This window comes from Phlebotomus papatasi, chromosome 3 (assembly GCF_024763615.1).
Source record: "Phlebotomus papatasi isolate M1 chromosome 3, Ppap_2.1, whole genome shotgun sequence".
Lineage (NCBI taxonomy): Eukaryota > Metazoa > Arthropoda > Insecta > Diptera > Psychodidae > Phlebotomus > Phlebotomus papatasi.
The window spans coordinates 33636988-33656939 of record NC_077224.1 but is presented as its reverse complement, the minus strand read 5'-3'; the positions used below and the strand labels follow the sequence as shown (position 1 = coordinate 33656939).

At 30.5% G+C, this 19952-nt stretch overlaps 3 protein-coding genes across 6 annotated transcripts in view; 2 read left to right on the top strand and 1 right to left on the bottom strand.

The window, feature by feature from the left end:
* LOC129805353 (uncharacterized) overlaps window positions 1-19952 on the top strand; it is a 173711-nt gene that overhangs the window by 51002 nt on the left and 102757 nt on the right. The gene's annotated exons all lie outside the window — the stretch shown is intronic.
* LOC129805348 (venom dipeptidyl peptidase 4) overlaps window positions 1-19952 on the top strand; it is a 153720-nt gene that overhangs the window by 92847 nt on the left and 40921 nt on the right. The window lies entirely within an intron of this gene.
* LOC129805362 (stathmin-1-A) overlaps window positions 3717-19952 on the bottom strand; it is a 63087-nt gene continuing 46851 nt past the window's right edge. For 2 of the 4 annotated variants that reach the window (XM_055853240.1, XM_055853239.1), the window contains exons 3-7: window positions 17601-17779; window positions 17304-17489; window positions 10815-10961; window positions 10419-10565; window positions 3717-6727 (exon numbers count right to left, since the gene is read on the bottom strand). In XM_055853240.1, coding sequence (XP_055709215.1) covers window positions 6647-6727; window positions 10419-10565; window positions 10815-10961; window positions 17304-17489; window positions 17601-17779 — 740 coding nt within the window. In that variant the 3' untranslated portion in view covers window positions 3717-6646. The remainder of the gene's footprint in view (window positions 6728-10418; window positions 10566-10814; window positions 10962-17303; window positions 17490-17600; window positions 17780-19952) is intronic. The other 2 variants (XM_055853241.1, XM_055853242.1) reach the window with 2 other exon arrangements.

Below are 19952 nucleotides of genomic sequence, written 5' to 3'. Positions count from 1 at the left end.
CGTCTCGATGAGCACTTTCAGATGGAAGTTCAAAAAGTCATCACAGGTGGCGCTGCGATAGCGTCAAAAAATTCATCGAAATTCAAAATCATTTTTCTCAAAAACGGCATTGTGGAAGTTAATGAAATTTTAGAGTGTTGTAGTCCACTCCGTTGTAGTGTTGTAGTCCGATTTTGCCGTTTAAGTGTGAAAAAATTAATTTTTCTCATAATAACGCTTTAAAATCACTCAGATGCCAATTTGACTGCCTCTATTCCACCAAGACACTTAAAATAGGGTTTTAAATGGAAAGTCTCACAAAATACAACAATTCTTTGATATAGTTGAAGTTCACCAAATGAACACTTGGAGCGATCTGGTCGAAAAAACGAGTTGAGAAACAAAAAACCGCGCTTATATCGGCTTCTGAGTAATCGATGAGATCATGTTCTATGGCAAAATTATAGAGAACTTTCTCGTCTACGTTTCACCCATATAACACTTTTCTGTCAGTTCATCCAAATCCTTGATATTTTGGTTTTAATACAAAATTTGTATAATTTCACGAATTTGATTCAAGAATGGCGCCCCCAACTTCAGCTCTAAATCGAATTTGCATACATTCCGAGTTAGCTCACATTAAGAATCTCACCTACATAAGCCGGTTAGGATTATCTGTCCCTTTATCTTAGATTTGAAATTTGCATTTCACAAAAAATAAAAATTTCAATATACTTAAAAAAAAACATTTTTCATTCCACATAATGAAATTTATTAGTTTACACACCAATTCAGTAACCGCTGTGTCCAAAATCTCGCTGGGACATCTGGGCCAGATGATCGGGAAGAGACAAACAGAACTTCTTGCACATTTCCCTCGAGAAATGGTGCCAGGTTCCTGGATAATAACCCTCAAATGCTTGAGAGACCTTGGCTTTTGTTCGGAAATCTTCACTTTCAAATCTGCCCACAAACAAAAGTTATTGTACGTTGGCCATAATGCCCAACCTACAATAACTTTTGTTTGTAAACATGTTTTCAAAACTTCCTATGAGAGAAAGCGAGATAACTAGATCTCTGTTTCATTCACTCTCATTGAAATGTCGAAAACATGTTTTTGACATTTCAATGAGAGTGAGTGAGATATAGATCTAGTCATCTCGCTCATTCTCATGGAAAATTTTGAAAACATGTTTACAAACAAAAGTTATTGTGCACTGGCCATAACTCATGCCAAAATATTTTTAAATATTTTATTCTTTACCGATTTTCGATTTTGAAATGCTTTTGTGATTTACGAATCAATTCAGTCGGTAGTAAACCAACGAGGACAAAAAAAAAAACCATACTAAAAAATATTCCACGTAGAGCTTTATTTCATGAGTTCGAGCATTTCTCAAAGCTGGGACGCTTAGAACTTTGGTTCTTGCGAGAAACCTGTGCGAACTTTAGGACTCTATCAGTCCAACAAAATCTTAAAAAATCGAGGATGCTATTCCGATGAAAAACTGAAAGAGGAAATCATTTTTATGATTTTCTTTTTAATACATGACTGTTTTCATATGCTTCTGCGTTACCGACTTTTCTTTGCGTTGGTTCTTGTCACGACTGTTTGGTGGATTTTGGATACAACAAGGACTGGCGAAAACAGTCGTGACAGGAACCAACATAAAGAAATGTCGATAATGCGGAAGCACTTGAGAACAGTCATGTGCCAAAACAAAAGAGAAAGATTACCCTTTTTTTCATTGGAATAGCACCATTAACCATGCAAACCCGTCTCTCTTTCTTTTCTCGAAGTGAGAGACTTTTTATAATGTATTTATGACTTTATACAGTCAGTGAATCAATTTTCCTGGGGAGGTTGTTAGTGAAGATGGCGGTGGACGCAGTGGAGTGCAGTTGATTGAAATAAATTAAAGCAAACCATAAGGGCTCATAATGTTAAAACACAAAGTTTTTTTTGGGTACATTTTATTAGTTATACAGTTTTATAAATTGATTTGTTGTCTGTTTATATGTATAAATGTCTTAAAATGCAGATTGTTTCACTTCATGTACTGATTTTGCTTTAGCTCGAGTATCTTGTCTTTTTTTTTCTTATTTTCCAAATTACAACCAAGAAATGCCACGAAAGTTTACATTTTTCCACTAAAATCTTTTATTTTTTTTGCTCCTTTCAATTTATCCAATGAGAAGAACCAATCACAGAAGCTTGTGCTGTTTATCATAAATTTATTTAAGATTAATTTATTTTTTTGTATTGATAAATTGTGAGTTAATTTTATAGAGTTAGCGATAGATTAACGAGAAGGATTGTTTTCTTGTCCTCTTTTTTTATTTCACAACTGTTTTTTTTATGAGAAGAATATTTAAGAAGGGGGTGTTTATTATCAAAAGATTTTTTTTTGTGTAAATTGTTTTTAGTACTGATTAGAAGAATTCCTATTTTTGAATAGGAAATTTAGTGTTTTATTTATTTATTTTTTGTTAGTTTGATTTACTTTGCAAGAGACTTGGAAAAAACCACTACACAAAGATGATTTGATTATTTGCTTATAGATTTTCTTTTACGTTAAATATATTTGGATATTATCTAAATATAAATGGCTTTTTTTTTGTTTTTATTTTGCAAGAAGCATTAGTTTATATCTATGTGCATTGTTGTTCATTTAATGCTCTTGTCACTCGTCTAAAGACTTGTTTTCTAAATTGATATCTCAATTACATTTTTATTCTTTTTTTTTCTCATTATCAATTTCTATTTTTTATATATATTCATCTTCACGAAAACCGGAAACAATTGAGGCAAAGCTGTTATAAGCTTTTTTTTCTTCATCTTATCATCATCTTAACTCTAGTATATTATATCATTCTATAATTTATGATTATCCTTACCAAAAGGGTTGATTTTTTGTTGTTTTTTTTATTATTTCTTTTTTTTTCGACTTTATTTATAAACAGAGCAAAAAGCTGATTATCTGAAATATCTATTAACTACTGCACAGATTTTAGTATAAGTAAAATGTTTCAGTATATTTATGTGTAAGTGTTGCTTTGTGTTAAAAATGTTTCATTTTATTTTGTTGTTTTTTTTTTATTTCTTCATTCCTTAAAAGATAAATATCATCTTGGGAGTAATGAAATGACAATCAATAACGATATGATTAATATAATGCAAATATTTTCATAAATTTATTCAATAATTACCCTTAAAAGTGTGGCAGTTACTAATTATATTCAGAGACAATTTTGTCTTCGTTCTTCCATTGAATGGCATTTTTATGTTTTTTTTTTTTGTTTTTAAATTACACTCTGATATGAAGAGTTTTATCTTCTATGCAATCTTTAATCGTATTTAATTTATCTATTCACTACAAAAACAAACTTGTGAGAAAAAAAAAACAAAACCTCTTTAAGAAAAAAACATGGAAACACTTACAATTTCTAGGCTTGGAATAATACTTTTATTTTATTATTAATTAAAAAATGAAAATGAAATATTAGAAAAAGCTTAAAAAAAAATTTGTAGATCTTTTGGAATACTACATAAAACACTACTTTTTCACTACACAATTTTTTTTTGTTTACAGCTGCAATTCTCCAAATGACAATTTACAGCTTTCATTTCCCTACCATTTTTGCCATCTTCTAAAAAGACTTCAAATGCAATATTGAGCATTAAAAATATTTGTATAAAAAATAATTTCCACTAATTTTATCTCTTTTACCACTACTTTTCTAATTTTCAATTTTTTTTTGAATTTTTTTATTCCGTTCTTAAATTATTTTCAGCCGAGATTCAAGACAGGGTGTGCCAAAATTTCCAGAATATTTAATGATGTTAGGACCGATTGAAATAATTTAGTACATTACAATTTAATTAGAAAGAATCAAATTTTTAAAATTTCTAGTAATAAAAACAATAGTGAAATCAATCTGAAATTTTAAAAAGTTATTCCTATAAAATGTTTGGAGTTGTACTAAATTTAGTACAACACCAATTGCTAATATCGCTTAAACTTCTGCTAACATTTAGCAAAATTAAGGAAACAAGCGTTTTTAGCTTGATGTCCGCAGGATAATTTCTGAAAAGAAAATTTAACGTGTACTAAATTTTGTTACTAATTTAGTCTTATACAAAATTGCAAGGGTTTGATCGTTTGTACCTGTAGAAAATTTTCTCAGCTTTCTGGGCTACGATTCTCTTCTAAGAATCTAATGTTTAAATTCCTCGTTAGACGTAAAATAAGAAAGTTTTTTTTGGTCAAAAAAATGTTTTAAAAATTCGCTCATTTTAGTAAAATTAGTACAGCTTGTTAGCCTACTGTATTGAATTTAACATATTGAAAAAAGATTGATAATGCGAATTCTTTAGTAGATCACTAATTTGTGGAATATATATAAAACGATAATAGTTGAGCTACTTGAAAAATCGACTACTAAATTGTACTAAACTTAGCACATTGGGTTAATTTGAGTTGATATAACGGAAAACCTTGTGGAATACGGCAGCAGCAAGAGGTGTTATCCCTTTAAATCTAATCTAAAATCTTGATTTACTAGAGATTTTGGGATAATCTGAATCCGACGTACTAAATTTAGTACAACTCAAAAATTGTTTTGTGATATATTTATTTCGACTTCTACCTTTTTTAGAAGTATTTTTTCTTCTATTTTTTTTTGTCAAAATCCAGATTTGAGAATGACAATAAGATTTTGTATTTTTGATTCTATCTCCCAAGCGACCATCGTTGTCTTAGAATCGATTCCGACCTCCAAAACAAAACTTTTTTTTCACAAATTCGAGATATATAGTGTAAAAACTTCAACAGCTAGCGTCAGTAACACCTAAAACACCCAATCTTCAGGAGAGCAAAGACAAGAAAACAATAGACTGAATGATTCTTACAATACGAACAAATAAATTTGCGACATTTGGCCTATTTGACAATTGTTAACCCAGTCCAGTCAAACCTTTCAAGCCTAGTTCTTCATTTATATAACACTCTCAAACCCTTAGTTCCCCATTTTCCTCAAAAATTGGTAATATTATTTAAATAAACTCCATCAGGACATACAATAATCTGAAATCCGTGATGTACTAAAAATTTAGTACAAGAGTTTTGCATTGACTTAAAATTATGAAATAATAATTATGAATATTTAGTGATTTTAAGAATTTACTGGAAATTTTTCACACCCTGTATTACTTCTCTATCAAGCATTGGTTGCATGTTTCATTTTCAATAGGTCTTTTGCTTTTATGGTTATTATCCTTTTCTCATAGCTGTTGCATATCTTACAAAGTCTTTTCTGGCAAATATTCCTTTGCTATAGAGCAAATTTTCCTTTTATCTTGTGGTTCTCTATAAAGATTAAGTATTTACGTCTTTTTTCCCTTCTTTTGTTCCCGAAATAAAAGGTTATCTCTCCTTTCAAGCAATGTTTGCAAAGAAAAATCAGAACTACCCAATTATCTACTCTAGTCAATTTCCTTGCCATTGCGGGAAGAGAAGGACGAAAATCTTTTGTAAAATCCATTAATCATGCTTCCATAGAGAAACTTTGAGTTATTCCTGTTTTTCACTGCAGTGACTTTGATTGATAGTTTTATGCGGAAAAATTTTGCAATTTTATATGCAACAGTCAATATTATTACCATGGTGGTCATTTTAGTTTTTTTTAAAGTTATTTTAGTCTCACGTATATTTCTTCCGATTTTTTTCTTTGTCTGTTTAAGAGATTTTTTTTTCATAATTATAAATAGGTGTAAAGGCAGCAGAGCGACAACAATTCTTTCATTATTTTATGATTAGTAAATTACTTATAATAAGAAAATGTAATACAACTTTCATCATCTTCAATCCTCTATTTCTAAATACGAATGATTTCATCAATAGTTAATACTTCTTGTTCTTTTTTTCTTTTATTCCTTTTCTTCTATGGAAAATCATGTAGAAAATAATACAAGTAATTTTTCTTTCTTTTTTGCAGCTTACATATATTAATTTTTTTTTTAATCCACTTTTTCCATTGTTCTTTCTTTTAATTTTCTTCTTTACTGGTATAAACACTAACAACACCAATTTACACTTTGTAATTCTTTCGGAGATTTATTTTGTAGCTTTTATTATCTCACTTGAAAGATCATTTACAATTTTTTATTAATAAAAACGGATTTTAAGAAGATTTTTTTCATAAGATTTAACTCAACACAAGGAAGAAAAGACAGAAAATTTCGTGAATCAACCCAATTAAATAATTCTGCTTGAGGAAGTAACTAAAATTAAAATTGATATTAAAATGTTATTTGTTTTTTTCGCATATATCTTTCGTTTTGTTAAACACTCTTGTTCTTATTATATTTCTTTTATCTCATTTTAACACGAAAAAAAAAACATAAAGATTAGATAATACAGAAGGATTATGTAGAACCAGAGTGAAAAGCGAAATGTGTTAAACACGAATGGCAATTACTACATGTTTTTGTTTCATCCTTTTGTGCAGCAGAAAATTCATATTTTTCATCCTTCATAGCCATACATATACATACTCTTTCTCTGCATTTTCTGCTTTACGGAAATACATTACAAAAAAAAATGAAGTTGGGAGTTGGTTAGAGATAATGAAAAATGGGGGAGTTTGGGTGGAATTTTCATGTGATTTAGCCAGATAATGCTGCATTATTCTCACTCTGATTGCACAGAGCTGCCTTGTTCTGACGCACTATTTCAGCACGACGTTCCTAGAAGATAAATTAAATTTTTGCCCTGTTTTAGAATTTACCCTCACTTTCGAGCATTCTTTGTGGGAAGGTTAGGTATGTGATGAGCATTTTAATTGTGAAAATACTGGAAATTGTACATTATTATACACTGAGAAATATTTAAAAAAAAACACACACACACAGAAAAATAAAACAAAAAGAAAGATGTTTAAACAAAAGAAGAATGATTATGATGAGTATGAAAATCAGGGAATAAGTAGCAATGATAATTTAATTATAATTACAATGATGTGCAAAATTGTTTAAAATGTTCAAAAATAATTTTAAATTTATAAATAAAATGTTCTTCTTTTAAAAAAAAAAAATTAGTATAACTGTTGGGAAATTTGCAAGTTCACAAACTTCAGAGGTTAATGCCCTAGAGGCACTTACGACTTAAGCCGAGAGACAGCTTAACGTAATTGTAATCAAAATAATGATTTGACTAAATTTCCATCAGTTTACCAGTAACTAAGCTATTTCTCGGCTTAAGCCGAGAAACGGATTAGTACACTGAGAAAAAAAGAGGGTGCGATTAACTTTTTTTCCTCGTAACTTTAACACTTTTTAGGTGTAAAAATATATCAATATTTTTTAATGTTAATTTTACACCTTTTTAAGTGTAAAATTAACATGAAAAAGGGTAACTTTAACCCCTTATACACCTAAAAAGTATAATATTAACACCAATTTCGGATCAATAATGCAGGGTAAAATTAACATTTCCGGAATGTAACTTTTTCGGATTTCTCTCACAGAGTGTAAGAAACTGATGGAATTGTTATTATTTTGATTATAATTATGTTAAGCCGTCTTTCAGCTTAAGTTGTAAGTGTGTCCAAGGCATAAGATTTGGAGTTTGACAAATATATTTTATAATATTTGACTTCATTTTCTAGTCCTTGAGAAAAATGTTTGCTATAGTAATCTAATGGCTCCGTTCAGTAATAACCCTTCGAAGAGACAAAAGCCACTCCCAAAGCCAAGCCAAACCTATTCGAAAATGTGCCGCAAGCCTAAAGTGGAAGTTCATATTACCGCCGCTTTAGTGCTAATTGTTCTGCCATTTCGAATTTCGATATTCTTGACACTTCCAATCGTAAACAATGTTAACAACAGTGTGAAAACATTTGCGGTAAAAAGTGATTTTTTGTGTAGTTTTGTTTAATTTCAGAATGGCAGAACGTTTGAATTGCAATTTTAATAAGATAAATGTCCATTTCATGAACTTCCTCACTTTTATGTAACTTGTCGGTTTAAACGTTCGTACTTCCAACAGGTTTTTACACTGAGAGAAATCCGAAAAAGTCAAAATAACATTCCGGAAATGTTAATTTTACTTTGCAGTATTGATCCGAAATCGGTGTAAATATTACCCTTCTCAGGTGTATTATGGGTTAAAGTTACCCTTTTTCATGTTGATTTTACCCTCAAAAGGTGTAAAATTAACATTAAAAAATGTTGATATATTTTTACACCTTAAAAGTGTTAAAGTTATGAGGAAAAAAGTTAATCGCACCCTCTTGTTTCTCAGTGAAGAAATTCTGTTGGTCGTAAAACACAAATAATATTAAAATATCGTTATTATGCAAGAATATCTGCTACAAGAAATTCAAAATATAAGCTAAATATTAAAAAAAAATATACCTAAAAATAAATTTCTTGAGAATTTTTTAAATTCATAGGGTGGAATCACCAGTTCTCGCCAGTGCCCCACTTCTCGCCACTTACATTGAAATCGCTATTTTTCGCAATTTATGAAATAAATGAGTCGCAATTTTTTTGCATTGTTTCTGCTTCTACGCATAGAATCGAAAAATAATAATTATTCGTTTTGGATTCACGATTTTAATCCTTTTTAGAGCAATATTTTAAGCAAGTGCATCTAATCCAACATCTCTTACCAAATGTACTAAGTGTCGTCAAATTTTCATCAGGCCAAAAATACCTATTTGGGTAAATAATTTGTCTATTGAATATTTAATTGCACTTGTGGAATACATAAAATTTGTATTTAGTCAATTAATATTTCATTTTATATTATTTTTGTATAAAAATGAGGCATGGCGAGAAGTGGTAATATTCTGGAATTGATTTTACCACCTGTCGCCATATCTTTTCAATAGGCGACGCTAACTTCACTTCGTACATTCTCAGTTGTCAAATCTGCATTGTTTACTTTCTGCAAAAGCCTCATAATTTGATTTCTCAAATAAAAGTGAAGAAAAATCATTTAAAGAGAGTAATAATAAAGTGATCACAAGGAAAGAGAAATGGTTAATGTATTCTTTTCATAGCATTGCCTAAAATAACCGAGTGTGGTTCTTTTCAAGTGGGTGGCGAGAAGTGGTTACAAATTTTACAAAACTGGCGAAAAGTGGTAAAAAGTGGCGACGAAATGGTTATTTTTGCATTATTAATAAAAATCAGTTTTTTAAGTAGTCCAGCGTTATGTTCTAGGATTATTGTTTTCACGTATCTAGAGCCAATATATCTAAGTAACTTTGTGTCAAATTTGACTATCTTGTAACAAGGATTCAAAAGTTATGATTAAATGAATTTAATTTTTTCCTAAACATGGCGATAGCCGGTTATTCCACCCTAATTTATTTTTTTATAATATTTAATAAATTATTGATTCCTAAATATGAGAAGTGCATGTACTGCAAGAAGTGCTGGAAGTACTGCAGCATTTTCGGGAGTCTTCCAAAATGCTGGAAGTGTAAAGGGCTCTTCCATACAAATTGTGGAAGTGTCTGGAAGTGTAGTACACATTTTCACCTTAATATCTCCCCCTTGGGTGTAACCGGTGTAACGGTCTTACTACTGACAACAAAAATTTAGAATCTTAAATAATCTACCGAATTTTTTGAAATTAATTTTGATGAATTTGATTTCCTAAAATTAATAGAGAACGTATAATTATGTTTGTTTTGTAAACACTGCTATTATGTTAAATATATTTATGAAAATGTTAAGAGTTTAAACTCCACATTCCCTAAAATTCAAAATCTTAGGGTAAGTGTGCCAAATTTCGGCATAGTTGCATGCAAGCGTCAAAGTCTCAAGTTTGAAATGTAATATTTTAAATACAAATTGATTTTTTTTATTCTTTCTTCTGAAAGAGTGTTGCTTGAAACCTTGTAAATAGTTTACCGCCTTTATTTACTCTAAAATCATTCTTAATACATTTTAAAATGAATAAAAATGTAGACATAGCTTTGGTACCCTATTTCGGCCACCTTCATTCTCATAGTTCCTTGCCCTTCGGAAATTCTTCCAATATCTTTTTCACGTCATCTCGTTTGTCGAAGCTACATTTTTTGTTATTCTTTTTGCATTGTATAATCTCTAGAGTACGTAAAATCTAAAAGTTCATGGAAATTCGAGGAACAAAAAAGGTGGCCGAAATAGTAAGCTGGCCGGAATTTGGCACACTTACCCTATCAAGATTTCAAATAATTCCTAATTTTGATAAATATTCAAAATTAAAAAAAATATCAAGAATATCAAAATTTTCATTTTTTTCTTGTTTTAAAATAAAAAAAATTAAACAATATAAAAACCATAAATAAAAACTTGGAATAAAAAATATTTTAAAACAATTTTGCACTTCACTGTAAAATTAAAAAAATACTTAAATAAAGGATGGTTATGACATAAAACCTACATGATTTCGTATGATTTCTAGCTTCTTTTGAATCTCCTTCTCACGATTAATCTCAGCTGCATACAATTTGTTTTCGATGATTTGAATTTCAGCCTGACTGTTGCTCTTCTCAATCTTATTCTTCACCTCAGCCACTTTAGTCGTATTCTGACCCATAGAATTTTTTTTTTGTTTTTTTTGATTTTGTGTTACCCCATACACAAATAGAGACACACCAATAAAATGCATACAGAACAAACAATGGAGAAAAAAAAAGAACAAATAATGAGACGTACAAAATATAAATTAATCAGTGAGAAAAAAGAAATGATTTCTTTCTCTTTTACTGCATTATGAATTTATGAAAAGTCATAATTTCCGTCGTTTTTTTTTGTTAGATTAAAAAATTGAACTTACATGCTCCTTAAGTCGCTCCAACATCTTTTTCATATTTTCATCACGAAGTGTGGCTGCTGTGCGAAGTTTCTCCTCAATGGCATTTAACTCGACGGACTTTTGCATCTCCAGAGATGTTCGGGTCTTTTCAATCTCCTGAGAGTGAACCTGTGTGGAAAACACAGTCAGGAATATTAAGCATTTATATATGTTTAGTTATATTGAAAAAAACTTGAAGTGAAATTTGAAATATATATGTTTTTAATTTAAAAATATTATATTAAATTTATCATTATGAAATCCACTTCACCTCTGTAATCTTAATTTGTTATTGCATCTAGAAATTCACTTAAACTTTTGAAAAAAATCAATATGTAACGTCTTCAATTGGGCTTATAACTATTGTCAATAAAATCATTTTTAAGCGCTTTATAGTTGCAATCAGAAAGGTTTATTAGGGTTTAGAACATAATTTCAAGAGGCGTTTTAAAATTCATTAAAATTTGGAAGATTTCGTATATTTATCGAATATTTCTGTGTCCGTAGCAGTAAGATTTGATTGAATTTACCAGTAAAAAAAAATTAAAATTGATCACTAATATCCCTGGAACATTGAATTGATTGAAAATTATTCTTCTGTGTTTCTTCCAGAATATTGATTCAAATTACAATTTAATGACACTTGCACACCTTTTCACTTAAGTGAAATTCAATCGATTGAAATTTACCTCTTACTCTTTCAAACTGAAATCAGATGTAGCTGTCCCTTTCCGTTAAATTAAAATTGAAATTGAAAATGAAATTGAAATTCCAATTTTCATTTGACAAAAAAGAGACAAATATATCTTATTTTAGTTTGAAATAGTAAAAAGTAAAATTTTAATCGGTTGAATTTCACTCAATTGGAAAGATGCGCCAGCGCTTTATTAATTTTGAAAATATCGTTCGAATTTGGAAAGTGAGAAATGTCATTCATACCTCCCAAGTGTTCAAAATTAGGAAGACTCTCTACTGTATCTATTCCTCTCTTTCGCACTCTTCTCCTTCTTTTGAAATAAATTTGAGTGGTGAAATGAGAGACATGCAAAACATTTGAAAGTGAAGAGCATGTGAATTTAGATTTCATGCCATTTTCTTGGTAAATTTCGCAAAATCAAAATTCACACACATTTCCTTTCTCAAACGTTTTGTTTATAACGTTCTCGAACCTGTCTGTTCAAAATTTTGAAAGCCAAAATCACAAATTAGTAAAAATGTCATAGTTACTCCTACTATTGCACCAGTGTTTTCTCAAAAGAATTTTTTTGCGTAATTTGGAAATTATTCACTATTATTTTTTATGTGATTTCGGTCCTTTCAGGAATTTAACCATTATTCGGAATATTTGGCTGCCACCGGTACCTGTCCCACTCTTTGGTAGGGGAAAACGTGCTACTTTCGGACTTTTTTGGAATTTTGATTACCTAAAATTTTTCTGATCTAAAAAATATATTCCGGGGATATTACCAAATAGAATAGATTTTTTTTTGACTAACTTTTGAGTTCATTAAAAAAAAACAATCTTTCTTTATGGCTCCGGCACACCTTTTAGATCAGGAAAATTTCATGAAGTCGAAATTCGAATTCCTTTCTTTCTCACATGTTTTGAATATGTCTATCTCATTCTCTTATACTCTTCTTCTTCTTTTAAACATCACTCCAAATTCAATTTAGCTCAATCGAATTTGGTATGTGAAAGAATGAGATAGTCATAGCAAAACGGGTGAGAAAGAAAGGGATTCGTCGAATTTCGCCTTCATAAAATTTTCCTGATCTAAAAGGTGTGTTGGAGTCATTACAGAACAAATTTGCTTTTTATACTGACTGAAATCGATTATTCTTGATCAAATTCGATTTTACTGCATGAACTCCACAGAGATAATCTCTCGATTTTGCGATTTCGACTTCTTATTCTTACTCTTTTTCTTCTTATTCTTAAAGGTCTTGGAATTACCAATAAAACTGAACCGGTAATTACCGATAACTAATTTTTATCCGAAAATCAATTCTAATACACTAAGACTATTTTGGGGAGATTTTTTAGGTGATTTCTTAATTCGTTTAAATCGGTTACGAAGTGGTAAACAGTAAATGATGCGAAAGTATTTCGCAATGGTTGGAATGCTTTGCCTGCCTTGCCATGCCACCCCTTTTACTGATCAAATTCCATTTTTTAATGATCAAAATTTATGTTTTTACTTATTAATATCGATTTTTTTTATTTACTAAAATCGAATTCTTGTGTTGGCCGAATTCAATTATCTTTACACACACACACACACACACACACACACACACACACACACACACAGAAAAATGGAAAATTCTTAGGGGAGGCTGGGGCACATGTAAACATTATCAATAGATGTGAATTTGAGGTGATTTTCCAAGCACACAGTGATTTTTTGGAAAATCTTTCTTAGCTCATGTTTTACCCTTGGGTATAAGCAATACATCGAGAGTAATGCGGATGCTGGAAAACAATTGAATTTTCCATAAAAATAAAATTTGTGTCACTGTGCATTTTTCTCTTTTCATAAAATATCTGGGGTAGAAGTAAACACTTTCTGGGGAGGATGTAAACACCTTTTTTTTCATCCTTGAAATTAACTTTGCACCACTTTCAATTATTTTAATTACTTAAAAGATATATAAAGACTGTTTATTTTTCAAAAAAAATCACTACAATTTTTACAAGGAATAATTAAAATAGCAAAAAAACTAAAAGCATGCAAATCAAAGACATTTTTCAATGGATTTTCCCCATATTTTGACATCATGTGACTTCTTATTGAACACAACGAAAAATTTCCGACTATGAGATACAGCTGTCAAACGAATGAAATGAAGAAGAAGAAGACCAAATATTTTGCCATTCATTCTACACTTGCGACATCTACAATTACAAGGAAATTGCCTATTTACATCTACCCCAAATTCTGTTTTCTGACCAATTATTAATTCTTTTAAAACAATGAGAATCTCAATTTCTCTATAGTAAATGCATTAATATAATCGTAAAAGATGTAGAAAAGAACTGGCACTACTACATGTCGATTTATTTTACACAGTTTTTAATTTCCAGGTGGAAATCCAAATGATCAAAATAATCGAAATATCAACATTTTCGGGAAAAATGACTTTTATTTTTAAAGTATTAGGATTTTATTGACCAATTCATCTGTAGACATATACAGTAGAGTCTCGCTATAGGCCATCGCTCTATAGTCCACAATTTATCGACCGTTGATTTCAAAACACTGATTTTAAGTTAGGTTATGTTTTTTAGTATGCGACATGCATAATTATTTTAATATTTTTGGCAAACTTTATTTAGTTGTGATAATTGTGATCCACAATGAAGAGAGCAAGGACAAGTACCACAATCGCAAAGAAAGTGGAAGCCGTCGAGCAATTTCAATACTAAAAATCGTTGATAATTTTAAAAAATTACATGGACTATAGTGCGACCCAAGTGTCAAATTTGAAACCAAATATGGACTATAGCGAGATTCTACTGTATTCCATGGTATCTATGAATGCTTATGGGTTTTATCCTCTGGAGTCTTAAAATTAATGAAAAAAATCACAGTATTTACAACTACCCCTGTTTACTACTACCCCAGTTCCCCCTAAACAGAAATACCCAGGAATTTAATTTCAAATTCCATCCAATGAATGCCAATGCCCTAATCCTAAATCCTTGATCATTTAGTTTTTATTGTAATTTGCAAATTTCAAGACATTTTTCATATTTCAGTTAATGCTGAACTTGAACTCCTGATCTCTTATCGTCAAACAGATAGGGATTCCAGCCCATTTCATTTGCAAAGAACTTCTAACTTTTAAACGCCTCGGGGGGATTCATGTCCAATTTAAGTTCCCGGAGTCTTATATATTCTTAAATTTAGAGTCAAAATTTTTCTGTGTGCACAATTAATTTTTTAATGACAAAAATAGCAATTTTATTGGCAATTCAAAATTTGAACTGTCTAAATATTATTATTATTTTTTTACTTTTTGTCATTATTATTATTATTTTATTTTTTAATTTTCAAACCAAGTAAGTTTAAATGAATATTTTAACCAAAATACTGATAAAAATGATATTCTCTTATTAATTTTTATAAAATTGAATCGTTGAAAATTTAATGAAAATTTAAAAAAAATGCGCATATACCCATTCTAAAATTGGATTAACATTAGGAAAAACAATAAATCAATAAACTCAATAAACTAGTCCTTGTTTTCTTGTTTTAATAGGTTTTTAAAGTTATTGAATATTTAAAGAAATAAAATTTCTTTCACATATAGGGTAAGGGCTCATAATTTTGCCCAGTCTGCTTATAAGCATCGATGTTCCACGTTTGAAGTGCGATATTTTCGATACTAATCGACTTTTTTGTTAGGGTGGAATAACCGGCTATCGCCATGTTTAGGAAAAAATTAAATTCATTTAATCATAACTTTTGAATCCTTGTTACAAGATAAGTCAAATTTGACACAAAGTTACTTAGATGTATTGGCTCTATATACGTAAAAACAATAATCCTAGAACATAACACTGGACTACTTAAAAAACAGATTTTTATTAATAATGCAAAAATAACCATTTCGTCGCTACTTTTTACCACTTTTCGCCAGTTTTGTAAAATTTGTAACCACTTCTCGCCACCCACTTGAAAAGAACCACACTCGGTTATTTTAGGCAATGCTATGAAAAGAATACATTCACCATTTCTCTTTCCTTGTGATCACTTTATTATTACTCTCTTTAAATGATTTTTCTTCACTTTTATTTGAGAAATCAAATTATGGGGCTTTTGCAGAAAGTAAACAATGCAGATTTGACAACTGAGAATGTACGAAGTGATGTTAGCGTCGCCTATTGAAAAGATATGGCGACAGGTGGTAAAATCAATTCCAGAATATTACCACTTCTCGCCATGCCTCATTTTTATACAAAAATAATATAAAATGAAATATTAATGGACTAGGGTAAAGTGGTACAAGTTGGACAGTGGTACAAGTTGGACAATGGTACAATTTGGACAGGGCTTTTTGTCTTGATAAATTTAGTACTTCATTTTTATTTGTATATTTTTAATGTTTTAATTTTATAATTTGGTTCCTTGTGCTTTAAAACAAATTTTGTACTGTATTTATCAAGAAAAAAGCCATGTCCAACTTGTACGGGCGAATTGTCCAACTTGTAAAACTAATTCCAAATTATACACTTTACCCTAAATACAAATTTTATGTATTCCACAAGTGCAATTAAATATTCAATAGACAAATTATTTGCCCAAATAGGTATTTTTGGCCTGATGAAAATTTGACGACACTTAGTACATTTGGTAAGAGATGTTGGATTCGATGCACTTGCTTAAAATATTGCTCTAAAAAGTGATCAAAATCGTGAATCCAAAACGAATAATTATTATTTTTCGATTCTATGCGTAGAAGCAGAAACAATACAAAAAAAATTGCGACTCATTTATTTCATAAATTGCGAAAAATAGCGATTTCAATGTAAGTGGCGAGAAGTGGGGCACTGGCGAGAACTGGTGATTCCACCCTATTCTCTTTTGAGAAGGGTTGTTTAGAAACTTAGCAAGCTATTTATCGTCTTATTTTTACTAAAATTAGTTCTAATACGTTTAAAAATGAATTGATATGTAGAGGTGAATTTGGCTCTTATTTTGGACAACTTGGTTATTAATTTGGACAACTTGGCTGTAAATTTGGACAGCCAATGCGCCTCAACAGGATGCCCATTGTTCTTCATTTCATGAACCAATCTTACCAAGTCCTCTTCCTGTTCATGTTAGGGAAGCGTAGAATGTCACAAGAAGCCCGGAAACTCTCCATATCATTCATTAAAGTGAGTTGACTTCGGTACTCCAAACTGGACAAAATTATGAGCCTTTTCCCTATCTTTCGTTTAGTATGTGCAGTACTAAAATTAGTTTCATTTCTGTTATTTGTAAATGTTGTCTGTGGAATAGCTTGATTTAATCAATAATGCATGAAGTGATTCACTGATGGATGAATCATAATGTCCTTTATAGGATTCTCAATGTATTTATTATTAATAGTATCATCTAATGACTCATAAGCCGGATGTATCAATACTAGACCACTAATTACATATTCAAATGATACCTTACCTACCCTATTAGAGATAAAAATAACTTAGAATATAACTTAAAATTGATTTTCTTTTACATTTAGACACTTTAAAAATTGGAAATTACTGACGCAAAATAATCCTAAAGCACAATTTTCATTAAATAAGAGAAACCTCATGATTTCACACGTTTAAATGCGAAATGACGATGCTAAAGCAAAAGTAATTGAGAAATTTTGGTAGAATTCTAAATGAACACAAATCCTACTTTGAATGAGAGATGAAAGGGAATCTCATTAATGTGGGATTAAATCACATACAATATAGACTGGAATATTTACCTTCAATTTCTCCTTCTTGTCATTGATAATTGCTTCACGTTTCTCCTCATAGTGCTCCATTTTGGCTTCAAGAGCCTCTTTGGCTTGCACCATAAATTCATTGTTTAACTCATCCTTCTTCCTCGTTGCCTCCTCAATCTTTGCCATTTTTGCATTCCACTCTGCAATCTTCTTCGCCTCTAGTGACTATAATTGGGGTTAAATTTAAATTTATTTCAATTTATTTTGATTTTCAATTGGAATTTTGCAATTAAAGTTGGATAAAATGAATTTATTACGTGATGTTTTGTCCCTTACCAGTCTTCTCTCTTCGGCAGCTTTGAGTTTTTCCTCAATTTCCTCGGCGGATAGTTCCTTCTTTCCGGGAGTTGTTGGACGCTTAGTGATTTGAACAGAAGACGTTATCGATGGCTCGGCCAGAATTACCTCATAACTTAGACCACCCTTGGACTTTTCTTGGCATCGAATTTCAGTTGCTGCAAATCAAAAACCAAAAGCCTCAGAAATCCTTCAAGAAGAAGACACTCACACAAATTCTCTTATAACAAACTTATACATAATTTAGATTTCCCCATACCATCGATGCACAGTTCTTACTACACTGAGAAAAAAAAAGAGGGTGTGATTAACTTTTTCCTCAGAACTTTAACACCTTTTTAGGTGTAAAAATATATCAACATTTTTTTAATGTTAATTTGACACCTTTTTTAGGGTAAAATTAACATGAAAAAGGGTAACTTTAACCCCTAATACACCTAAAAAGGGTAATATTTACACCGATTTTGGATCAATACTGCAGGGTAAAATTAACATTTCCGGAATGTAATTTTAACTTTTTCGGATTTCTCTCAGTGTACTAGGAAGAGTATAGATTCTCTCTCATGTCAGAAACATCCTCAATTCACTCCCTAAATTTTCATTTCCCTATTCATGTTACACAATATGTGCTTATGTATACGTATATATATATGAATTGTAATTGGATCTCCCAGTGGATAATTTCCCTTCAATCCCAAAATACAAAAGTTGCGCTGCGATGAAATTAATTGAGGTAAATTATTTAAGTGTTGTGGCAACGAGAGACCTCACCACTAAAATCTAACACACCAAATTAATTATACCCCTCAAAAAACCCAAGAACACAACTCCCTCGATCCCAATACAATCGTGAGAACAATTCGCAATAAAAGGGGGATTGGTTTGGGGTGGGTGTTATAGAGACATAAAAGGGTTTTTTGCGCACCAAATCTCCAACAAGAAAGACTTTCGGGAGCAATAGACCAAAAAAAAAGAGAACATTTTAGTGTTAAATATTACACCAAAATCCATTAAACACCAAGATGAAAATGAAAGAAAACTCCAAAGAACCTGGCTAAAATAGCAGACACAACAGGAAAGAATAAAAACAAAAAAATTGCAGAGGCATGAGCAATTTATTGTTCCATCTTCCTTCCGAATTTGCCCCATCTTCACGACATCACTTGACAAATAGTCAGCATTAAATTAATTAAATTGATGTCATTTGGCAATTATTCGCTTAATTAATTTTCGATCCTTTTTCCCTCATTCCACCATCTCACACTTTTCCCTCCCATCCCTTACGCACTCTGATTTAATCCAGCCGCCACATTCATTTTTATTATCTTCCCCAACCAAAAGTCTCCAAACATAGGGGTTGAATGAGAAAGAGAATAAATTCACATAGTCTCCAATTTCCAATGTCTATTGTTGAATTGTGCTTATTTGAACTTTTTCCGCTGACTCTCTCAGTACCATTCAGCATAAAATTTTATGATTTTATTGATTCACGGGCGCGCTTGAGTTAAAAAAGAAAAGCCACTATAATATTTAGAATTTAATTAAATTTTGTCAAATCAACTTATTTTTCATTTTCGCCATTTATTTAAAATTTTAATATCAATTTGATAAATTAATTGAAGACGAACATTAAAAAGATTTAAACAAAAAAAACGCCAATCGTCACATGGATCAGCAATTGTCGTAAATTCCTCATAAACTAGGTGGAAAATAGCCAATAATGACTCGCTTTTCGTTAAATAATATAACTAAAATCTCCATTTTTTTTTGTATAATTTATACAATAAAATGAGCTACAAAGTTATTTGCATTTTTATTGCTATTGCTTATTAGAACCAAGAAATATGTTTATTTGTTTTGGGTTTAAGATTTTGGGAATTTTTTAGAACAATATGTTAATTAAGGTAAAGTACCCTGTATAGTCGGCCGGTTTCTCAACTCGGCCAGTGCGACTATTTATTCAATTTACTTAGATTTGTTATAATATGGTCTTACCGATTTAACATTATAAGGTGTATTATATTATATATAACGTAAATCAGTGAAAATTTTATAGAAATTGACTATAAAACGTTAAAAAATTGGTTAAATAATTCAACTGGCCAAGTTGAGCAACCGGCCGACTAGAGGGTACTTTACCTTAAGTGATTTGAATTCAATATTTCTTGAGAGACTAAAAATTTAATTTCCGAGAAAATTCTGCTCTTGACAGCTCGTCGCTGGAAAACGTTTAGTTGTTTTTCATTATTATGAAATATTATTTTCAATCTAAATTATTAATAAAAGTGAAGCTTAGTTATTGATCTACAAGGTGAGTAAGAGTATATTAAT